This window comes from Mytilus galloprovincialis, chromosome 10, assembly GCF_965363235.1.
Source record: "Mytilus galloprovincialis chromosome 10, xbMytGall1.hap1.1, whole genome shotgun sequence".
NCBI lineage: Eukaryota > Metazoa > Mollusca > Bivalvia > Mytilida > Mytilidae > Mytilus > Mytilus galloprovincialis.
In genome coordinates, this window is record NC_134847.1 from 64,209,758 (window position 1) to 64,235,373 (window position 25,616).

Consider the following 25,616-nt stretch of genomic DNA (forward strand, 5'->3'; position numbering starts at 1 on the left):
TCTCGTTGAGATGATCAACGATAATCTATAAATATAGATCAAATAGAATGCAGAGGATAGTATAGTGACAGTCATTTAAATGTATCAAGCAGTTACATAATGTTTCTATTGTTTAGCCAAAAGAAAAAAAAAACTCAGATAGTTTGAAACAAATGTTACTCAGTGTTCCTGTAGCTACAATGTCAGATTGTTTCATCTGTCTATTGTTGCAATTGTGACTTGACCATTTCATTGTAAACATTGTCACTTCATCTATTAGTCATTAAACATTCATTTGAGTATTTTGAATGTAATCTTAAGATTGCTAAAATATTGTATGGACCTCTGAGTTTACTAAGGACAAAGATATTTTTTGTGTTCCTTGTTTGACAGTGACATCAGCACTGTGAGAACCAGTGAGTTACTGAGAATATGTCTAATTGCTTTCTGTTGCTGGCTTTACTGCGGAATTATATATCTGAGTACCAGTGAGTTTTCTATTCCTTTGGCACTATGACTATCTCCACCTAAAAAAAGGCTGTCAAGAAATAGCTGCAGTGCTGAAGGTGGTGTTAAAGACCAATAATCTATAATGCAATCTATTTAAGGTTGGACAGTGACATTAATAGTGTACGGACCAGCGAGTTTACTGGCAATATCTATGATATCTATGATTTCTATTTAAGGTTGGACAGTGACATTAATAGTGTACGGACCAGTGAGTTTACTGGCAATATCCATGATATCTATGATTTCTATTTAAGGTTGGACAGTGACATTAATAGTGTACGGACCAGCGAGTTTACTGGCAATATCCATGATATCTATGATTTCTATTTTAGGTTGGACAGTGACATCAGCAGTGTACGGACCAGTGAGTTTACTGAGGATATGGATGAGTTGTTTTTCTGGATAGATGAGACAGAGAACATTCTCTCAACTTTCGTTACTTTAGAGGAGGATGCTCTTGAAGAATTACTAGAAAAACTGAAGGTCAGTATTTAGGAATTGATCAATGGAAGAATTGATAAACAAATATGGGAAATATCATATCTATTGTTTGAATGCCATATTGTGAACTGGCATTGTATAGTTTAGGGGAAAAGAATATGCTTAAAGTATTATCTCTGAATTTTGTTAGAAATCTTGGATATAAAGAAGTATGATGTCTTTTTGAAAATTTCATACCTGTCAACTGACCCGTATTCTGCGGGTGTGACCCGAGATTTTCGCAATTCTGAGGAATCACCCGGAACACATGCGGGTCATTGAAATAACCCGGGAATTCCGAAAATGACCCAATTTCACCCGTATTTCTTAGCCTTGGGATTGATTTCATAAGTAACTTTGAAATACCGGCAAATTCGTTATTCTTCCATTATCAGGAAGTTCATCTAAACATATTTCTAGAGTTACTTCCCCTTATTTGTCACCATTCAAAATTATTCCTTATATTTACGTTTTATGGGTGAAAAAGATTAAATCATAAAAATATAAAATTCAAATACATATTGGAAAATAACTTTTGACTATTTTTATACTTTTACACAATTTAAAAAAAAAAGTTGAACATTATTTTTTACATTTATACTTTCTTTAAATGTATTACTATATTTTATCATAGTCTAATTTCCTTGTCTAAGGAGTGCTGGTATGTTTAAAGGCCACATAGCTATAGTAGTCTCAAATATTTTAAAATTACATTTGAAAAATAAATCCAGGATGATTACAAAAAGTAATGCAAATTTATAAAAAAAAAATGAGAGTGCAATGAAATATTAATCAATAGGTTTTAAAATGACTTAACCAAGTGAACATGCATTGTTTTGGTATCTTTGATATACATTATAAGAAAATGTACCATAAATACTGAAATTCAGCTCGAAAAAGTTCGTACGCGTTATGACCTGAGATTTGATTCTTCAATGCAGGTCATGACCTGCATTTTCATCGTCACAGGTTGACAGGTATGAAATTTTGAAAAGAAAAAAAATATTTTGTGCTTCATTTCAGAGTATAACATCTTTATCTTGGTAAGATATATATCGAGCTTTATTGGCTGAACTGAAAATGTTAGGTTGATTTATCAAGAAATTTTCAACTTTATTGGTCTTTCATGAAACATGCAGTAATTTTTCACAAGGTCTAAGATTGCTGTATTTGATGTATGAAAAAGGAATATGACTTTGATCAAGCAGATATGAATGTCATTTATTATTCTTAAAGAGTGAATCTTGGTTGGAAAAAAATGTTCATAGGAAATGTTCTTTTGAACAGTCAGCTAATATGTAATGAGTGCAGATTTTGATGCATGTTCTAGCTGTCATCTTTAACTCTCAATTATTTCACCATCTCTGTCTAGCTTGTCTTCAGAGCTGATCAAATTGACTTTGTAATCTTGATATACTCTGTCTTTCATTGACACTTCAAGGTGTAAACATTTTTTAGAAGGATAAAAAAAGGCATCAAACCTGCAACAGATTAGCAATTAGGAGTATTTTTTTATCGAAGAAGTGCAATTATTACAACAGTTATGTAATCTTAATTACAAACACCCCATTAATAATCAACATTAAGAATGCATAGCAGATGATAGATTTAGTGGATAGACTTACAAGAAATTCCAGGTGTTCCCTTACCTGGAAAACAATTTCTATTGTTTCAGACAGTATTTTGACATCTTGCTGCAGAGGTGGATTTAGGGGGAGGGGGGCATTTTCTATGAAAAATTTGGTTGATTTAATATATAGAGAATCACTGAAGAATGACCGGAGCAGGAACCCATCTTAGGCAGTAAGTGGACCCCCACTAACAAAAATTTCTGGATATGCCACTGTTGCTGTCTTTTTTTGTACTAAGTTGTTGGGTTGTTGCCTCATTGATGTATGCTCTCCATTGCCTTCATTTAATATATTTGATTTGATGTAGATTAATAATGATTTCAAATTTGCTGGAAAACTTAAACCAATTAAATGTATTACCATCTTGTGATGAGGTAGACATGTTTTATTGGTCTTGAATAAAAATTAGTAGGAGATTATTCCAAGTACAGTTTACAAAACCAGAATTCCATCTTAAAATAGCTTTGATTATGAGTAATTGAATCTTTTAGTTTTCAACCAAACTGATATTGATAAGTAAATGGAAATTGCATGCGTTTGATTAAATGATAATGTTTGATTTTATTGAATGACCTTGAAACTATCAGATACTGATATTCTTACATGTACCATCCCTTTCTCTGGCTTCATACAAATAATTGAAAGGAGCATCGTTGAGTTGTATTTATATTACCATATTTATATTTATTTTTACCGAACTTTAAACAGGACCGTGATGATGACATTGAGGCCAGACAGCAGACATTAAACGCTGTTTTACGGAATGGACAGACCATGCTAAAGCAAGATGTCTCTCCAGATGATAAGGATAACATCAAAAAAGATCTGGAGAATTTACAGTCTAGGTTTTATAAGGTATGTAACTTGTATTTCTGTTCTACTATGGATTCATTTATTTTTCGTGTGTACCAATTTATGTGGATAAAGGTAAACTTCCTTGTTCCTGGATGTTATATTTCGTGGTTTTGCCGAAGTCTGCTTACAAGCCTTAAGAAAAAAAAAATCATTTGTTGTACATTTAATTTTGTAAATACAAACGAAAGTGAACCAACGCCTGGTGAATCTGTAGTATGGTAGAGTCCATAAAGTGGATACCTCGGGTATGTAGGGTCGTTATGATAAAAAACATAAAATGTAGAGTCTTTTAACAACACAAATGCTGCCGAAATTTATTGATCGACATGTTTCGGTGCCTAGGGCACCGTCATCAGGATAAAAACAATACATAAAATCATGCTGAAGTACAAAATCGGGTTTTAATTTTGTAGTACAACTGTATTTTAATTTTAAAACTAATATTTTAATTTAAAGAATTTTCTTTTATTTTTAGGTAGCAAAGGATATTAGAACAAACATACATATGACAGAAAGTCGATTACATAAGTTCCGAACATTCCAGCTAGAGATCGATGAACTGCAATCTTGGTTATCCTCTACAAAACTGGTGTTAGAGACACAGAATACCCCTGGTTCAGCAACGTCAGCAGACGGCAACGATTCATTTGTTGTTGATCCACAGGTATATTTTGAAAACTTCATTTATACACAGAAGAAAAAGCCGACTTAAAAAAACTTGCTGTTCGGTGGGGGCCAAGGCTCTTTGTTGAAGCCTGTACTTTGACCTATAATGATTTACTTTTACAACTTGTTACTTGGATTGAGTGTTGTCTCATTGGCACTCTTACCATATCTTCTTATATCTTTTATGAATGTCTGCTGCTGAAATTTAGAATAACATAAACAAAAATCTGTGGGTGTATATTTTGATTAATAGGGTCTGCATCTATGGTAAATTTTCAACATTAAATTATGAAGATGAAGATCTCTGGTTGAATAAAAAAAAAACACCCATTGAAAAAATTAAGAGTATTTGACAGAAAAAAGGTATGCTTGATTTTATTTTTTTGAATGAAAACAATCATGTTATTTATTGAGCTTTTTCTTTGTGTGAGGGGATTGCTTCCCTAAAGTAGTAGATATTTAGCCAGCTTTAGGTGGATGAGCTAGGGAAGTAATTCTTTAACTTAGTCGAATTAGGCAATGGTTTCCCAGATTTGAGTCCTGCAGGAGACAAATGACTCAAATCTGGGAAACCATCGCCTAATTCCATTGGGAGTCTTGCTCTCCAGTTAATACAAGTAAATTATTCATTTTTCTTGGATATTTGTTTCAAAACATTTTTTTCTCCCTTCCAGACAACCAAACAGGCTATTGAAGCAAGGAGATCAAATGTTGAATCTGTCAACAGTGAATATGGAATGATAATGGAAGAATGTGCAGAACAGGAAGTTATCATCCCAGATTCAGTTCAGCAGCAAATAAACAATCTGAATTCTGATTGGGAGATAATCCAAAAATTAGCAGCAGAAATGAAACCAGTTTCAAAAGAGAAGATGGAGGTTATAACACAAGGTACAAATAATAAAATTGAGAATGGAATGGGGAATATGTCAAAGAGACAACAACCTGACCAAAGAGTAGAAAACAGCCGAAGGTCGGCAATGGGTCTTCAAAACAGTGAGAATATGCTGCAACCAGAGGCAAGTTCTTCAGCTGGCCCCTAAACAAAAAGTCAACATTTATCTGTATCTTTGTCTCAACTATCGTTTGGGCTTGTTTCTTTGGTCGGATTTTTATCTGAAAAAAATTATTCTCTTTTTACAATTTAAATGATTTACTTTTGATGAAAATTTAAAAGAACACAGCATACATGTTTAAAGATAAAAAGCATTATTTTTTTTAGTAAAACTTGAATGTTAAGAACACATTTTAGACTCTTTGCTCTCACAATAAAGCAACATACTTTGCCTTTAGGTGTGATTATTATAGAGATTTGTTTTATTTTGTATCATAGTGAAAGCTGAAGCTTTACAAATGGGAATTCAAAAGGTGATAGTTGAATCACATCAAACAGGTGGCTCCAAATCTTCTCAGTGGCCTGATTTCGACAAGTCCACAGCAGAGCTTCGTGATTGGTTAACTTTGTTGGAAAGAATGCTTAAGTCTCAGAGGGTCACAGTGGGAGATATCAAGGATATTGAACAAATGATACAAAAAGAAAAGGTAATAATAGTTATTCATCAATGAGATATTTGAATGTGTCCGTATTTTTTTAAATTTTAATACTTTTTGTAATTTATGTGTTTTTGATAATGAAATCATTTCATTTACATTTATCTTTATGTATGCTCAATTTCACTTTTTTTTCATTTTATTAATTAACACTTCTTCCTTAAATACAAAATGCATGAAATTATATTTCATTTATGGTAATGTTAAATGATTTAACAGTGTGTTTTATTCAGAATGATTTAAAAAATATAACAAAGTATTGCTTTGCTGTTACATGCGTGTGCATTTTCTTTGCTAGCAGGAGGAGACAACTCCATTTACTGTCACTGAGCATGAGATTACTTCCCTTGATTTCGATGATGCTCAAGCTCTCATCTGTGATATTAACAATCAGCTTATTCAACTCCAGGTGTGTTTCTTACATTGTCAGACTTGCTGAAAAAATCTTTGTAAAATTTGAGTTATCTCCCTTAGCATGAAAAACCAACAAAGTTCTGGTGTTTGAGTAAATCAACTACAATTAATTAATTCTTGTTACTTTTTTGCATGATGACAGAACTGCTGTCAAATTTGGTGTTGGGTTCAATTTGTTTTTACATTTTACATCTTTAAATTCCTCGAATGCTTTTATTCCATAATTATTTATTAGATTTACATGCTTAAGACAATTATTTTATAATTTTTGATTAGTGAAAAGCTCCTGTATTTTTTTGTTTTTTTTGTAGTAGGTCAGTTCAGTTTTGATCTAGTGAAAAGTTGTTACAAAAAATATTTATTTTGCAATGAAGGTGGCCAGCTTGATGGGAATTCTTATATAGTTAAGATTAAACTGACAAGCTGCAAGAAATTATGAAATTAGTTTAGGAGTTATTATTTCTTTTTCATTTGAATTATATTTTCAACAAAATATTACCAATAATGTACCTTAACTGACCTGAATATAGTTTGTAAAACAAGCAAGTCTGACAATGGTGTATTGTTGTAGCTTTTACTAACATTCCTCCTTGCTTCTTGTATTACTGTTGTTATTTTCTTTCCCAGCATCCTTTACATATTCCATACTTTTTACACTTACAGTTGTATTTCCAACTTATTCTTTCTTGTAAGTTAACGCTATGTAAATGTTGTCCTCTGTGAAAAGTTCTTAACTCATACGTGTACTAGATGCTGTATAAATACACAAATATATACAATAGAACAATGAATAAAAAGTTACATTTGCATAAAGTTAAGTTTTATTTGGGTATTTGGGAAATAAATATATAAATCATGTTGTTCATAAAATTTTATCATTCACTAATGTAAGTTGAACAGAATGTTTCTAACTGATAAAGAATAAAACACATAAGATCATTGCATTCAAGGGTGGATCCAGACATTTTAAAAGGGGGGGGGGGGGGGTCAACTAAATGTCAACATTCAAATAAACCACTGGCAATTGTAAACTTATCATAATTTGTCACTTATTCAAATTAAGTCTATGGGCTAGCTATATTGCTCTCTATGTCTCAAATTCAAAAGGTAGATTAATATACTAATGTGTTTCTACAATATAGGAGGCATACTACTAATTCTTGGACCAATTGCTTTCTTTGATAAATTCATCCATTTTAAGAATTCATATCTCTTTTGTCTTAAGTTCAAATTCAAGTTTTTGTCTAAAATATGTACTACTTTCTGACCTGGGTCAGAATTAGTGGTGTCACACCTGTCGAGTATGAATAATCCTGCAGTTATACAATCTCTTATACAATTCTACTAAATTTAAACATGTTTACTCATTAATAATTAACATCCATGTTCTCATGCACAAGATATGCTTGAAATGTTTGTATATCTGTTAATCTGTCATTCAAACTTTGTGCAAAGCAGGAAAGGCTATGACATAACTAATGCATGGGAAGCTGCTATCCACCTAAGATCAGTGATTATAGCGTGAGATAATCCATTATCCAAATAAATGAAACCCACCACCATGACATAGCCTGATTTTTTAGAATTATAGATCACTATAGTTTTGAATATAAGAAAGAGTTTCCCATATACAGTCTTGAACAGTTTGCGGTTCAGTGTAAGCCAAGGCTCTGTGTTGAAGGCCGTATTTTGACCTATAATGGTTTAATTTTACAAAGTGTGACTTGGATGGAGAGTTGTCTCATACCACATCTTCTTATATCTATTGAGTTGAAAAATCATAGATTATCTCTTCATCACATTGCCTAAGCTAAGTCAATGACGTAGGCATATGGCGTCATTGTGTTCCTTCAATACTTGATTAGGAAAAACAATTCCTAGTTGAGTAGCTTGATATTGAAAATTATTGCACAAAATGTTAAAATCAAAGTTTATGAAAATAGTAATAATGTGTTATTAAACTCCATCTAACAGGAAGAGTATTGTTTACTGTTATACCAGCTGTGTATTGTTGTACATTTATTGTGTCTTCTTTAGTTGATAGCCTGGTACCTTGTTCTTTCTTCGTAACATACTCAGTTGAAACACAATTGCATTTCAACAAGTCCAATACATTGTGGGATAGGATCAATGTTTGGATTATTGTGGGTATATTCAGACTTTCTACAAAATCATTCAAATTTTATGATTGGACTTTCATAAGTTGGTAGTGATTCTCTCTGGAAACTCAGGATTCATCAATTAATAAGTGGTCTGCATTTCACAAAAAACTTAAGACTAACATAAAAGTTTTGAGCAATTAAGTACTCATGATCAATTTATTTGTTAGATTTTATTTGAAAGGCTGGCCTGGCCTAAATGTTATCCAATATCCCTGACATTAAAATTTACCACCAAACAAACAGACTTATATAGGATGGAGTTGTGACATTGTACTTTATAAATAAGCGACTTTGCAATTTCTGTAACTGATTTCTCATAGCATTGAGGTTAAACAGATCTGTGGAGAGTGGAGTTTTCCCATTCAATCAATTATTTATCTTCTGTCAAGAAATATTTGTTTTATTAATGATCAAACAGCTTTATATAATAGTATTTGAGAAGTAGAACATTTATCAGTTTTAGGTATATGTTATAGATTGATAGAACTGGAATTATAACCGTAAAATTTTGCTTGTAGAGCTTTTATTTCACATCATAAGAACCATGATATTTCTAGCTGAGTCTTTGTTCAATGTAATGGAACCCTGACTGTTAATATCAATGTAGCAATTAAAGATTCAACATTCTTAAAACCTCCTCGATAATAACAATTCATTCATGCAGAAAATTTTCACAAACAATCATAAATATCAATAACAAAATTAAGTTTAAACATTTAATCAAACTTATTCCTATATGAAATGTCTAAAGACTGTTTTCCTGATTTTGTCAGATATCACTCAAATTATTTATAAGAAAAAAAAACATTTCTATAAATTTCTAAAATTACCAGCATGTGAAATATTGTATCAATACATTTCATGTTATAAGCATGCCTCATCAATTCCTATCTTACAATATGCATTGAATTCTTTTCTATTGAAAAGTCATTGCATAAATCGTAGGTAAAAATTTGTCATATGAATACAGCTTTATTTAAACGAAACATCAAATTAAATGAAAGGAAAATGTTATAATAGTTTTATACATTTTCACAGTAACAGGTGCTTTATTGATTTGAGTGCATTTTTGACATGATCTTTTTTCCAGTCTGTTCTACAAGACATGGCTACGAAACGGACCCAGTTAGAGGATGTTCTGAGTACAGCAGAAGACCTCCAGAAACACAGTACAAGTGAGAGTGATAAACAGATGCTTAAAGAAAAGGGTAATTATACCAATAGACCACTGATCAATCATGATTTTCGTTTACTATTTGCTGTTGTAGAAATATGTCGTAAAAAATTCTTGGGCCTTATAAAGCTTTAATATATTACCTTTTTGATTGTGGAACTGGTGTTTTTGTGTGCCCCATTTATGGGCATTATGTTTTTCAGTCTGTGCATCAGTTAATTCTTCTGTCTTCAATTTAAAGTTTTTGGTCAAGTTTTTTTTTTACGAAGTTTATCTTTAATCAACTTGAAACTTAGTACACATGTTCCCTATGATATGTTCCCGCAATCCTCGACAATATGATCTTTCTAATTCTAATGCCAAATATGAGTTCTGACCCCAATTTGCAGGCCATTGAACATAGAAAATTGTCTTCAGATTTTATTTTAGATATAAATCAAGGGAAAAATACTTTTCAAGTTAGCGTTTTGATGCACTTTACCGTTGCAATGTCTTCAGATGTAAAGCTTATAGTACATAATGGGGTGACAGGTGTTTTTTTTATTGTGTGGGATGTTTAAATATGCACACATAACCAGTTTAATCTGGGAACATTTGATCTAAGACATGTATGTAGGCGTTATATTCCCTACATGTTAGAAAACATGTGCAATACTCTTCAGAAGGGTCTGTTCTCTGCATAAGAGTCTATTGGTGGTCTGGTTCAAGCAGAAAGAAAAATACTCTACCCAATATGCCATCATTTTTTAGTGGCTTATAAGATGATATGCCAAGTCTTCTAGTCTTCAAAGTACTGTAAATTCAGAAATTAATGTAATGTTTTTATTATTGTGAAATATGTAACAGGGTTATAATCGCAATAATTTAAACTCGCATTTTGAAATATTTTATATGAATTAAACAGGATTTTTCTCAATATTGCACAAATTATCACATTTTAGTCTAAAATGACAAAATAGTAATAATAAATGCAAGCAATAATTTCTGAATTTACAGTATTTAGATCTCATCATTTGATTTCTTATCCTTATTATGGATGAAATATTTGCCACTTGATTTAAACCACAAAAATCAATAAGTCAAGATAACACCCATTAAATGTATTTAATAATTGATTGGCCTGATATTTTTACTGGCCTTTTAGATCTGTGTCATACTTAACACTAATATTTCCTATGAATCAAAAATGTGTCAAGACATTGATCAGAATTGACAGCCATTAGGTCAATGTGACTATATTGTAAATTATTGCATAATGTCAGAGCAACATAAAAATTTACTTAACAGTTTTATGAAGCTAAATTTGCTTTTGGTATTATTTCTACTTAGAAAGAACAATTTTTCTCAATTATGAGCCTCATAAAAATATATTTAGATAGTTAGTCTGTCCAATAAGTAGGGTATTTTTAATGGATATTTTTTTTTCAGTTGAGAAACTACGAGAGCACTGGGAACAGGCTTATGCTAGAGTAAACCAAAGAAAGAACCAATTAGATGATATGTTGTTGGAGTGCCGTCAGTTTGATGAAATGTATGCAGAGTTTGACCGTTGGATTTTACAGGTCGAAGATGAGCTAGACTCTGGTAAAATTGATCCTAAAGCTGAAGACATTGATAAACAGATAGCTAAACAGAAGGTGAGAAATGACCATCAAATCCTAGATGCATATTTAACCATCAAAACAGATATAGCCTGATTTTCTGTGAAATAGTACTATACTATGTGGCCTGAAATCAATTGCGGCTATATCTGCTCAATGCCAAAAAGAAGTTTCCTGTTGGTTAAATCCATCTATCTTATGCTTTTTACTTGCCCTCATGAACTTTCATTTCTAATTGTCTTGTTTCATAAAACTTTTTGTGTCTAGCTATTGTCTTTCTTTACTTAAAATTCAGATTCTCTGTGCTATTGTCAAAAGTAGTAGTGTGATTCATTGATATATAAGGTGATGTCAATGATGCAGCAACAAAGGATGTCAAAAACCAACAGCATCTCTTGATTTTGATCTAGAGGCCAATGTATACTGTTCTAAACAAAAGACAAGTGTCTATAAAATATGTGGAGTTCCAAACTATCTGATTATAAAATAAAAGTGCATATATTGATAATAAAAGAGTTATATTGAGAATTGTAATTTCCAGTGTGAGTCATGTATGAATCGTTATTCTGAGCTATTTTGAAGTAAAAATTTAAGTTAATTAGTCTAGGTTCAGTTTATAAAAATTTAAGTTAATTAGTCCAGGTTAAATTAATTAATAATTTTCCATTTACTATTTCCAGCGATTACAAACAGAAGTTGATGAGAGACAGAAGATGATAGACAGTTTGAAGAAGTTAGCAAGTAAACTTATAGATGAATACAGCCAAGAAGATACAAGTCATGTGAAGCTTCACCTAGAGAAAGCGATGAATAGATGGTCAACATTATTACACAGGTAGGTACCAGTTTGTATAGCTACAGGAAGCTATGATCAGATGGTCAACATAGTTATAAAGGTTAACACCAGTCGCCAAGCTGTAATTGGGAAAAGTTATACATACCTGCCAACTGTCACTATTTGCGGGGGATTTCCCCCATGGAGGCTCCCAAATTGAAATTTTTAAAGAGCAATCATGTCCACAATTTTAACAAAACAATTAATTTTACAATGAATTAAGGCTTATAAAAGTATGAAGAAGCAAAAAAACAACATTACACTGTATTTGAAGGCCCCCTTGAATGTTTTAGGAGTAGGGCAGCCATCTTGCACGCAAAACCCCCATGGACATTTTGAAAACTTGGCAGGTATGGTTATATGAACAGCTGAATTACATAGCTAGTATGTTATGTGTGGTTTATTTGAAGCTAAAGACTTCTATGAACAGATTGTCCATTGATGGTGATAGTGCAGCTATCCAAGGAATAAATATTCTATAGTTAATAAAATTTTATAGTGTCTGATTTTAACTATCATCACAGTTACATTTTTCTGTAAAATTTACCCTACACAAACATTTTACTGTTCATTTAAATGCATTCTAAGGCAATGAAACACATAAAAGATCACAAAAAAAAATGGAACCTGTGTGGAATAAAGATCTATTTGATAAGTTGTCTAATACCAACTGTATTAAGAGCTCAGTACTCAGTCTGTTCTTTTACAAAGAATACAATATGTGCTGATCTACTAGTATATCACAGATTTGTTTTTTCATTTACTGATCAAATACAGATTATTTATCTCTTGGCACTTAAGAGGGTTCTACTACATGTACCTAAAAATGCAAGATATCTGAAATTTGACAAATATATTGAAAACAGCACTAAACACAACCAATCTAACAGTCACATAGAAAACAAGCATAATTGAACCGAAAGTTGATATTTTTCTTCCTCTTTAGATTGGCATACAACATAAAAGTCTTACAGACCAACAGAAACTCCCTACAACAGGTGGAAACCACATTAGATGGTTACATAGGCTGGATGAAGGGCCTAGAGAATAGCTTCACAAGATTGGTCACAGAAACCAATAAACCTGAAGTCAGGGAGAATGACGACCTTTGTAAAGAATATCTGATACAGTTTAAGGTATGTGGTGAACATTGCTGTGTGTTGTATATTGTGTTTAAAAAAAAAATGTCTGTTTATTCAGAAATTATTTCGATGTCTTTATTATTGCTAAAAATGCGACAGGTTTATATAATTGCAATAATTTATACTCTCAGTTTGAAATTTTTTATATGAATTAAACAGGAACTTTCTCAATATCACAAAAATTAAAATCCCATTTTGGTCTAAAACAGCGAAATAGCAATAATAAATGCACGCAATAATTTCTGAATTTACAGTATATGGTCTATCCTGAAGTATATTATGACCATCTGATATTTTAACCATTTGAAATGAGTAAAACTGTGGGTCATTTCAGGGTTGTCTAACAGAAATACCAATTCACCTTTTTATCAACACAATAGACTATGTTCAAAATAAGCCATTCAAGATGAATGGTCATTAAGAAGGGTAATTTATGAAACCTATGTATTGTAAACTTTATGATCATTGTATTATAGGCCTAACTGCTTTTGCATCATCAATTTCGTTAGAAGTTTTATTACCTTTTTCACAGGCAAAATAAGAAAATGCATATTAAATTTTAATATTGAAGTCATGTTTTACTGTTGGTCTACTTATCATGGAATTAGTGCAAAGACCACCATTTGATATCTTTTCTTCTTGAAAGTCATACATATTTATATAAATTTTATACATTTTTATCATATTAACAACATTCTAAAGGAAATTTGTTGTTAATAGTCATTGTTTAATTTATGCCCAACTGTTTCTAGGCTTTGAGTGATTTTAGAGTTTGACATACTGCATAGCCACTTGTCTATTGTTGAAGACTGTACGTTTACCTCTAGATGTCCTTTAAATTTCTTTGATGTTTTGATGCATTTCCATTTATAATACCACATATCTGGGTTTTTTTTCTCATTATATTAAGGTTCTAAAACTCAAAGACTTCAATGAAATGAAAACTCTTTGTGTTTAAACAAAGTTAAATGAAGCATTATAAAGTACCCGAAATAAAACTAAGGAAGTGTGTTTCTTTTCCTGTCTTTTTTTTATTTCAAAGATAATTTGAAAGTACAACATATAAGAATCTAAATGACTAAGAATTTAATGAGATATCAAAAAGGATGTGTTTTATATCAGTGTAAAAAGTGTTTTAGGACATTCACGTAGCTTTAATCTTGTCATGAAAAAACAGCTGCTCCCTAATCAGGAAGTCACTTGTAACGTTTTTATACCGCTATTTCAATTTACTAATTACGGAAATTAGTAATTATTCTAGTCAAATTTTAATGTGTCGGTTTTCTATCAATATTGCATGAGATTTATATTTTGTTAATCAAGCAGAATTGGTGAAATTAATCACGATTTATGGCTTTAGAAGATCCTTTGAAAGATTTCTGTAAAACTAACAAATTGAAAATTGTTACGTGTAAATTTTGCACATTTTTTTTCCATCTTATTTAAGAACGAGTTAGTTTCTTTGAAGAACATTTTATTTCTTTTACTCCATGATAAAAAGCATAGATTGAAAGCAAATCTTATTCTATCTTATATTATTACCCTCGTCCCCTCGCCTTTTTCCATATGTGGTAATAATTTCATAAAACACGACAATTGTTACAGCATTGCATACCTATTAACCACAAAATCAATATTGATTGCTAGATTGTCAATTTTCTATACAACAAATGCATATGACATTTTCTTCTATTCAACAAAATCCGTGTAACTGATGTAACAACATTTGAGAATTATGGCTATTTTATGTTTTTGAAAACGGTGATGTCATTCAACAGTTTGACAAATTTGATTAGTTGCTTAATGTCATTTTATTCCTCGTGGTAGAAATACTTGGTGGAAGCTAATCCTGTGAAAAAAAAATTAAGTTGTATCACTCTAAAAATTTTACCTTTGAAAAGAAGTAATACTTTACTTTAAAAAAACTGGGCGTTAGACAGTTTAAATTGTAAAGATGATTGGCAAATGGTTATAAAAGATTGTGTTCAATTTCCAGGGAAAGGAAACCTTTTACTGCATATAACTGTTGCTGTCATATATCATCATAATTGAAGTCTTTTTAAGTGTGAGGAGACTTCAAGATTAACTTTGAACGAATAGTGAACATTAGAAAATTCTAAAAACAAACTTTAAATCTATTTACTAGTAAAACCTTCATCTAAGTGGGTATATGATTTCTGAAATGGACTGTGATATTTTATTGATAATCAATGACTTGATCAAAGCCGTAGTGATTTATGCTGATGCAGCATGTTAAATTTGCAGAAACAACAAATAATCCAAGAAAAGGTCTACTTGAGCAAATACATTTGACCTTGATTGTTGGGTATTGCATTAAGCTTTTACCTGAAGCATCAAGTATTTCTTTGACAATAAATTGTTTGATTAACAAGCTAGAAATAATTCATTTAACGTAACTAATGGGTTCAATTAGTCACTAAAAATCACTCAGCTTTATACAATATTTTTATAAGTATGGATTTTAATATCTTGAATCAAATAATAACTTAAAACAATACAATTGTCATGTTTTTCTGAATTTTCTGATTTGATTCTGTAGTTTAGAAATACTTGACAGTCTTCGGAAGAAACCGCAGGGATGTGATAGCAAAGCAGATGTCACATAATAACTTTTGTGACGAGACGGAAATCATCGTAATATTTCTACACGGTTTGAAACTAATCTTGGACTGATTATTATGCATTATACGGAGTGGTTTGGACACAAAAGTAATTGGTCGTTTTGTTTTGTAGGCCGATATCCTGTTGCTCTCAATTATGCGATATAATAATAGATTTATTCATAATATCTATCCGTCTTTTTCCAAGAAATTTGAAACCATAAGAGAGTTGCTAATGTCTGAATAGAAGTTGAGGACTTCGTAAATGCTACTTGTATAAAATACTGTTAAATCATTTGATGGTCAAGGCGATAATTTGCATCAAGGTGATAATTAAAATGTTATATAGACTTGGAATCATAGTTACCATGAAAAATGGCTGGATATGTAATTAAGGCTTGATATAGACATATTTATAGATGAGAAATGTATATAAGGTTGAGAAGAGGACATCATTTTCTTAGTTATAATGTTGCAATGTGTTCTTTAAAATTCAGTTTGAAATTTATCAATGTGAGGATAAGAAATTGTGAATTATTAATTTCGTAAAACCAATGGATATAAATTGGCTTAAAGCAGAATCCCAATTATAGTGTAAATTTTAAAGTTTGAAATTGACAAATGATAATGATTGTGCCTAGATCAGTGAATCGTATTTACTCAATGCCTATATTACATAAACTGAAAAAAAATCTTATATTTGCAATTCCATTTGGAAATCGGGTCCTAATGATGAAATTTTAATACTAAGAACCTCGCTGCATGTCAGGAAATGAACGATTGTGATGAATTCTGCCCTACATAGACGGTCGAGATTGGAGTATGGATTTAAACATACTAGAAGAGATTTACTGGGAAGAAGTTCAATTGTTTGAGGTATTTGTTCTGTTATAGATCTTTTTCTATTTACGAAGGTGTTTTTTTTTTTTTTTTTGTTTTTTTTTTTTTAACTCTTTCATGATTTACTAACTGATTTAGTACTTATGACTAATTTTTGGAAATTTATTTTTTGAAGTATTTGTCTTAAATTATTGATAATTTTTTTTTATGTTGCACTGGTAGACATTTGTATAAATAATATAAGGGTGGTTGGGTGTCTGCTTCTGAGAGAAAATATCAAAAGATTTAAAAGATTCAATGCCTCATTCTGATTGGCTACAGTTGCAGAACGCTTGCCCTCACGTTTTAGACAATATTCTTGTCAGACATGAAAACAATAGTCTGATCGTCCGTTTTACTATATAGAATTTCTTAATACAAGTCAATTTGACTAACATGTTTACAGAATGTATTTTAGCTTAAATCATCAACATATTGTGAAAAAATATGGTAATGAGTTCTGTTTCAATAATACATATGGTAATTATAGAAAAAGCTTAAATTCATCAATCTAAACACTTTTTTAATTAAATTATTTTACAAGCATCTTGTAAAATAAAATATAGGTTTCTGTGGGCAAAACACAAAATCCACGTACATAGATTTCCCATGAATAATAATTTATCCACAGTAATCTTCAAGTATGCTAGTGACCAAAAGTGTTTGAAGTGGAAAATATAAAAGATTGATAAGAGCAAAAAATCAAAAGGACCTAAATAGAAAAGTTCAAACTGTCAAGAGTCATCTTTGCCTAACTTCAGCACATATTAAACTTTTCCATAACATAGAGCCAGATAAATATGTATTCATTCAAAATTTCAAGTACTTTTTTGTTATTGGTTGTTTATGTTCTTGGTTGACCTCTATATGCCAATTGTGTATTTGGGTTGCTGTTTCATTTGATATATATATCTTACATCTCAACTTATTCATATTTCTTGTTGACACTAAACCATGCAGACGTTTAAATCTGGTGGTATGTAGACATATTTGTCACAATATTTATATGAAATATCTGGTATTAAGTCACCTGTGTCTGTGTGTATGTCTGTGTTGCCTCTGCATAATCAGCGACACTCAGCTGGAATTGCCTAGAATAAATGAAAATTAAAGCTATATAAGTCAGTATTACGAAATGAATAGAATTCCCTGGGATATTAGTCTAATGTAACCTTATTTCTTTAGAATGGATAACTGTGTAAATTTGTCTTCTTTGACTATTTCTAAAGACACAGTAATAGGTTTATCTGTTAATGGCAGCTTTACATCATAATAAATACATATTGGAAAAGATATTGAATTTAATCTCTAAAAATGAGATTTGTTATGAGGCTTCAAAGTTTTATATCAATATTTGCATTTATGAAATGTGTTAAAGTGAAATTTATACATGCAATTTGTAAAAGCAATCAAGTGTTTTCTCACAAGTTGGGGATTTTATGGTCTGCAAGCATGCATGATGGTCATTAGAGATCTAGTTGTAGGTGATTTGCCCACATTTTTTCTTGCAAGTTCCTTCATTGTAATATTAGGTGATATCCTTGTGATTGAATTGGTTTCTGTCTAAAAATCTTAAGCATTGGTTGTTGTCTAATAATGATAAGCATTGGTTTCTAAATTTAAACAAGAGACAGATATAGTATATCTTTACACTTAATAGTTGCCTATCCTTAATACATGAAGTATACATCAGGCAAAATGATGATTTTTGATAAGGGTAAAAAAAATATTTTGAACTAAAAAAAACAACTAATTGCAGCAATTTTAAGGGCGCACTACGTTTGCGTGCATTTGGGGATTAAAATATTTTACGTTTGCACGCAGCTTTTGATTACATTTGCGCGCATTCATTTTACAGGTAATCTCAGGTAAAAATAATAATTCATATATATTAAATTATAAATGACTATACTTTATTGGTATTTTCATAATAGATATGACTATCAATTATTAATTTTGAAAATAGTTTGTTAATTCAAATTATATATTGTTCATATTGAATTCTCAAATCAATTTAAAACCCTGTTATATCTTAAGTTCAAGTTATGATAAATGGGCTATGTCACAGATTTCTTAAACTTTTGCCTACACCTTTGACTTGTTGAATTGTATCTGAAAATCGAAAAAAATATGCGGCTTTCTCTCCTTTTTTCCCTGCCTAAGAAGAGACTTAGACTGACAGAAGGGGTACTGATAATTGTAATTTTTTTTACCTGGTGTGTAGATTTGGTTTTAATATTTACTTGAATTCAGATCTTAACACTAATCAGGACTAATAAAGGAATGAATGATTATTTGTTCAGGATGCTGGATATTTTTCCAGAAATTCAGGATGACCCCTCCTACCCCCTTAAAATCATGTATATTTTTTTGAATATTTGCTTATACACAATTTGTGAGAATACCAATGTTCCTTAAAAATGTACGGAAATTACTCTGTTTAGGATTTATAAGATCTACAATTATAGATGAAACACTTAAATTTGTATATAAAATAATTTGTCATTCTGTATAATAATGAAATATCTGCCACTGGATGCTAAAGTAGCCTCAATCAAAGAACTTTTATTCTTCATATTTTATGGTAATCTAAGTAATTGATTTAACCAAAGTTCAACAAAATTAATATTTTCTCACTAAATCTGATTGAAAAAATATTAAGTTGGTAATGATAACTGAGTGTCATTTTGAACTATAAATACTGTCCATGTATTTAATTAGATAACTGTAGTTTAGATTTGTTTGTAATTGAAATATTGATTTACTCCAAGAAAAAATTTGAACGGAGAAATGAGTAAATTAGGATTAAAATGACTAGAAAATTTCTTGGTGAACACTACATATAGTCATTACTCGATTGTCGCTGGTGAGAGTGGTATAAAACTGTCGGAATAAACTCGTTTATTAAATATCTTCAAATGAACAAGAATGTTTCCATAGAAATCAATGGATATGATCATTACCTATAGCTTTATTTAGAAAAAAGAATACGTCTTAATCCAGAAATAATACAAAGACGAATATCATAGTTACTCCGGTCTCTTCATGTTGTAATTACGACAGATAATAATTAATTTCTCTACATGATGGACATACCACTTCTATAACAGGAAAACGATGTTTCTACTAGCCTGCAGAGAAAGTTTTCTAAAAATGATCTGAAAAATATTGCTGTCGTCTTTTTTATTGGATTTATTGAAAGTCGATTTAGGTTAAATACAAAAAGGAAATTTGTGTCATTCATTTTTTCATCCGACAATTATAAAAAATTGTGTGAGAGTATGCCTATATTGGAATCTGTGACTTGGAACATAGACTTTGTGTGACATATAAGGATTACTTTGTGTGACATTATTTATGATATGTTCTTGTTCATTGATGGAAAATGGATGAAAGATATCCTTGCGGGAGCCAGTATTTTATGTCTCCAAAAAATTCAAGAAGACCAATGTCGCCAAAGAGTTCATCTAGGTCTTTGTCACCGAGGATTAATAAACCAAAGCGCCGAGTGTATTTTCAGGTTTGTTATTGATTAAGTAAAGATAATGTAAAACTGTTGTCAGAAAATTGCACCTTTATATTGAAAACTCTGTATTTCCTGTCACATGGCTAAAGCAATGGTGAAATTATATCAAAATATATAACAAATGGAATTGTAACCTTAGATGGAAGCAAAATCTGGTCAGATTTTAAAGCAGATCTTTTAATGATTGCTTTGGTATAAATGGGTTATAAATATTTATGAAGATGTTTGTTTAAGAGATTTTTATAGGAAGGTTGAGAGTAGCTGAGGTGTGAGGACAAATTAATGATAGAAAAATTATAATAAAATTTTCTTTATAGATGCAGAGTGCAGGACCCCAAAAAAAATAAAAATAAGAGATGGATTTTCATGTCAAACTTATTAGAAACTTCTAAAAAAACAAAACATTTTCGACCCAAAACAAAACTTCGTACAAGAGTGGTAGCATATCTGAAAATGTGCATGAATGATGATATAATTCTATAGTAGTTTTAATTGTTTGCCATTCAGTTAAACATAGTCAATGCAGATATGTTTGAGGATAAGCATAGCTGTCACATATTTTTCTTGATGTCCATTTCCTGTAAATCTTCTGGAATAGGTTTAAAGATTGTCAACATAAGTTTATGTTTCTGTCATGCCGACTAAGTATAATTCTTTCTTTGAAGGAAAGATCAAACACTTGAGCAAAAAATCCCTTACAAGCTCAGAAGAACCTCTTTAAGTCAACTCACAGATTTTTTTTCCAGAAATAAAAAAATCACATCTTTTAATCCCTCAAGCAAACTACAGATAAGAGATGTAAATTTGTCATCATTAAGGTTGGACAAATTACCATCAGTGTATTGTGAGGAATCCTTAATCTTAGCAAATCATTATATGTTGTTATGCCTTAAAAGACAACTTGTACTATCAAATACATCAAAATAAACAAGTCTTACTTTAGAAAAAAATTTAATGATGATTTGTTTTGGTGGATATTGTGTTGTGATTTGGTTTTCCTTTTCTGAAATTTTTTTTTAATCATTTTTAAGCCTTTAGTTTGTTGTTTGAGATATCATTTATTTCCACAAAAGAAGGAATGGAGATAATTACCCAACATTACAATTTCCTTTCAAAATTATTTTATTCAGTTATTGGTGTAATTTATTACAATTCAATTAAATCGATAGATGATTTGATATCAAAGATGCAAAAAATATATATATTTATCATGGCAAAATTTAGTGAAATAATGAGGTGGTAGTGACCTTATATGTGTTTTGCCTAGAGTAGGAGTCACCTCATTATAACAATAAATGAAGCAATTTCAGTGATCTTTGATACAGGCAAATTATCAAAAATGTTTGAAAGGCAAAAAAAATGTATCCATTAAGGACCAAATCATTCAACCTATCATTTGAAATTGCAATTCTCAATTTCAAGGCCTAGATTACTTCCGTTAATCTCAAATGGTTTCCTGTACCGAAAAATTTAATAAATGGCATGTTCATTACGATAATTCATTCAATATAATTCTCAGTAGATTTGTAATTGATTAGAAATTGATTCACAAGAACGTTTATTTCAACAGACTATCAAAACGGGATATTGAAAACTTATTAATATATTAATAAAAAGCAAACATGGATTAGATAGGATAGATTGATGTATAAAGATTATAAATATTATGTTAAATGATTTAGTATGTAAATAGTTGTTAAATTTAGACAAACTTCAGTTTAGAAAGGTATTGCAGTAGAATGTAGTTGACAGTTACAGTAACAGTGTAAAGTGTATTGGTCTGGTTACAGTGTAAAGGTCATTGGTCTGGCTAGAGTGTAAAGTACATTGATCTGGTTAAAGTATAAAGTACATTGGTCTGGTTACAGAGTAAAGTTCATTGATCTGGTTAGAGTGTAAAGTACATTGGTATGGTTACAGTGTAAAGTTCATTGGTCTGGTTATAGTGTAAAGTACATTGATCTGGTTACAGTGTAAAATGAATTGATCTGGTTACAGTGTAAAGTATTGGTCTGGTTTAAGTGGTCAGTGCATTTGTCTGGTTAGAGTGTAAAGTACATTGGTCTGGTTAAAGTGTAAAGTACATTAGTCTAGTTACAGTTTAAAGTACATTGGTCAGATTACAATGTAAAGATTATTGGTCTGGTTACAGTGTAAAGTTCATTGGTCTGGTTACAGTGTCAAGTACGTTTGGTCTGATTTGAGTGTAAAGTACATTGGTCTGGTTACAGTGTAAAGTACATTGGTCTGGTTAAAGTGTAAATGATTGGTCTGGTTACAGTGTAAAGTGCATTGATCTGGTTACAGTGAACAATGCATTAGTCTGGTTACAGTGCAAAGTACATTGGTCTGTTTACAGTGTAAAGTATTGGTCTGTTTAGAATACAAAATGCATTGGTCTGGTAAGAGTGTAAAGTATATTGGTCTGGTTACAGTGTAAACAAGTATTGGTCTGGTTAGAATGCAAAGTGCATTGGTCTTGTTAGAGTGTAAAGTACATTGGTCTGGTTACTGTGTAAAGTACATTAATCTGGTTAAAATGCATTGGTCTGGTTAGAGTGTAAAGTGTAGTGATCTGATTACAGTGTAAAGTGTATTAATCTTTTAACAGTGTAAAGTGTATTTGTGCAATGTTCTATGCTTTATTGCTATTCAAACCCCCGGAGAGGGTACAAAACTACAACATAAAAAATACAATCATAAGTAAAAGGTATTTAGAAACATAACATTTTCCAATATTTCACATAAAAATAATCATACTGAAAATTGTAACCAAAATGCAAAACAGTACTAACAGTGCTTTGATTGTGTAAAATTACATAATGAAGTTTTAGTCCAATCTTTAAGATTTTCTTGAAAATACATGTAGGTGTAATGTTACTTCAAATATCAATGCGGAACAAATAATAAATTGTTTGAAATGTAAAATGTGTCTAGAATAAAACCAGTTAATTATGTACCATGTAAAATTTATCCTGTTATGTGTGTAAAAATACTTGAGCATAAAATATCTGGATAATACAAGTAATAATTTGTCTAAACATTCATTTCAAATATATCAAATAGTTACATCATTGTACATACAAATAAACCTGCACAATCGCACAAAAATAACTTCAAATAATGTTACAGATTTTCCGTAGAGTTCAATATTTAGGACGTTCCTTGTCTCATAGAAATGCACCCATTTTACAGATAATTTCAACGCCCCGATATTATAATGTTTATAAAAATACACTAATTAATCAAATATCACCAATAAAAAAGGTATAAACTTACTTCATGAGGGGCCAACACCTAAATTCTATGTTTTGTGACAAAGCGTAATGTGAACATCAAACGTATCCGGTGTCATATGACTAATAACCAAAAAACGGTGTTGGTAAAAATTTAACCATAGCAAAAATTAAATCCGGGGCAGCACAGTATTAATCTTTTAACAGTGTAAAGTACATTGGTCTGGTTAGAGTGTAAAGTGCATTGGCCTTGTTAGAGTCTAAATTTAATTGATCTGATTACAGCATAGGATTCTATATATTAATTTAACAATCTGACTCAAAAAAGAAAGAATAATTAGAATAGCAAGAAAATTATTTTCCATTGAAACAAAAATGATTATTAAATGAAAAAGCTTTATACTTCAGTAAAGAATTTATTTCCGATCCATCAAATGTAATAATTAATAGAAAGAGATTTAATCATATCACAGAAGGACAGGACCAGTGGGATATCATTAGAAGATTGGTCTTCAATTATCAATCCCTCGCCATCATTTATACAATGTCAGACAACCAAATTGTGTCTCGGACAAGACAACAATTATCGTTTACACCAGTTTGACCATCTTTAGCACTGTGCCCTACAGAAAACAGTTTAGTTTATCAATATTTCCAATTATTGTCAATTTCCTTCAGATTATTGAGTTAGTAATAAAGAAGGAAATACTAGGAACGTGTCTGGAACAAACTGACTGTACATTTTGAAGTGATGGATTGTGTTACTTTATTTGTGGAAAAAAACATTTATCCATTGGAGAATATTACCAAGTCAAAAAATAAGACAAAGTATTACTTATGGTTTTTCTGAGTTGTAATACATATATAAACACTGTGTGGGTAATTTTAGATTAACTAAAAACCAAAAACTACTTTTCTAGACATGGGATAATAACTACAGTATGAAGAATAGAGGTCTGTCTCTTGATAAAGACATTTATGTTGACCTCTAAGCTACTCTTTGGATTTGTTTGTTTTTGCTGTTAGGTTGCTGTCTTGTTGACATAAAAGTTATGCATATTGCAAATTTCAATTTGTTCACTATAAATATACATGGGATAATTAGTATGAAGAATAGACATCTGTCCTTCAATAAAGACATTCATGTTGACCTCTAAACTTCTCTTGGGATTTGTTTGCTTTTGCTGTCTTGTTGACATATATATATTGCTAATCTCAAATTGTTCATAAAAATAATGCATCGGTTAATTACTTTTAAGAATGGCAACTATCTTTGTTAAAGACATATATATATTTTGACCTTTAAACATCTCATGGGGTTTGTTTTTTGCTGCTGGGTTACTGTTTTGTGGACATATGTTTATTGCTAATCTCAATTTATTCACTATTATCATACCTAAAAAGTCTGCATTAAGCCAAAGGCAATTTTGGTACTCTGAAACACTGCAATGTTAAACATATTAATGAGATTTTTCCCGTAATAACATTTTATTGTTTAAACCCATTACAGAATTGCTTGCTACATTATTTCTAATGATATTACACTTACCTCCCTCTGCAAATACAACATCTAAATCTTCAAGCTAGTCATTATTGACTGGTCTTTTTGTTTAAACAGTTTATTGAGTTTTTGTTACATTATTGTGATAGCTGGTCTTTAGTTATACCTTATATTGGAAGGTGAACAAGATAATTGACTGAAATTGACAGCTACAGATTGATTTTAGAAGATTCAGTAGAAAAATGGTACTAATAATGACAGATCGTTTATGTTTTTCTCAAAGAAAAAGCAATATAAATACAATTTGACATTCTAAGAGAAAGAAAAAGACGTCAGTTAATATCATAGTGGAGGATTTTGCTGAAATTAAAGTAAGGAATACTGGTCTTTTGTTTAAAGACTTTTAGCTTTCAAGGTGAAGAGCAGCAGAGTGATAAAGGAAGTAATGCAAGAAAGGTACACACCAGTGGAATTGGAATTTGATGCGACTGTCCAATACAAGTGAGAGGTTGAGCGCTATAAAACCAAGAAAATGTCTGTACCAAGTCAGGAATATGACAGTTGTTATCCATTCTTTTGATGTGTTTTATTTTTTGATATTGCTATTTGATTAGGGACTTTCCGTTTTGAATTTCCTCTGAGTTCAGCATTTTTGTTATTTTACTTTTTGTTTGGTAAATATGTTTTAATTTTCTTTTAGATATGATTCACACTACTAAGTGTATCTTTTAATCCTAAGATATTTACAGCTCTTTACATACAGTGATTGTAAAAGTTTTTTCAAGAATATTCCACAAGACTGCATATTATTGGTTAAGTTGATGTCCATGCATATAACAAAGTGATTTCTTTG

The 25,616-nt window shown here is 30.8% G+C and overlaps 1 protein-coding gene across 7 annotated transcripts in view; it reads left to right on the forward strand.

Annotated features, from left to right (window-relative positions):
- Positions 1-25,616, forward strand: part of LOC143048109 (dystrophin-like) — a 207,346-nt gene that overhangs the window by 132,758 nt on the left and 48,972 nt on the right. For 3 of the 7 annotated variants that reach the window (XM_076221561.1, XM_076221563.1, XM_076221565.1), the window contains 10 exons: positions 822-972; positions 3,309-3,455; positions 3,931-4,119; positions 4,796-5,012; positions 5,455-5,663; positions 5,971-6,081; positions 9,339-9,456; positions 10,851-11,059; positions 11,704-11,858; positions 12,805-12,994. In XM_076221561.1, the coding sequence (XP_076077676.1) occupies positions 822-972; positions 3,309-3,455; positions 3,931-4,119; positions 4,796-5,012; positions 5,455-5,663; positions 5,971-6,081; positions 9,339-9,456; positions 10,851-11,059; positions 11,704-11,858; positions 12,805-12,994 (1,696 nt within the window). Of the gene's footprint in view, positions 1-821; positions 973-3,308; positions 3,460-3,930; positions 4,120-4,795; positions 5,013-5,454; positions 5,664-5,970; positions 6,082-9,338; positions 9,457-10,850; positions 11,060-11,703; positions 11,859-12,804; positions 12,995-25,616 lie in introns of all 7 variants that reach the window. The other 4 variants (XM_076221562.1, XM_076221566.1, XM_076221564.1 and 1 more) reach the window with 2 other exon arrangements.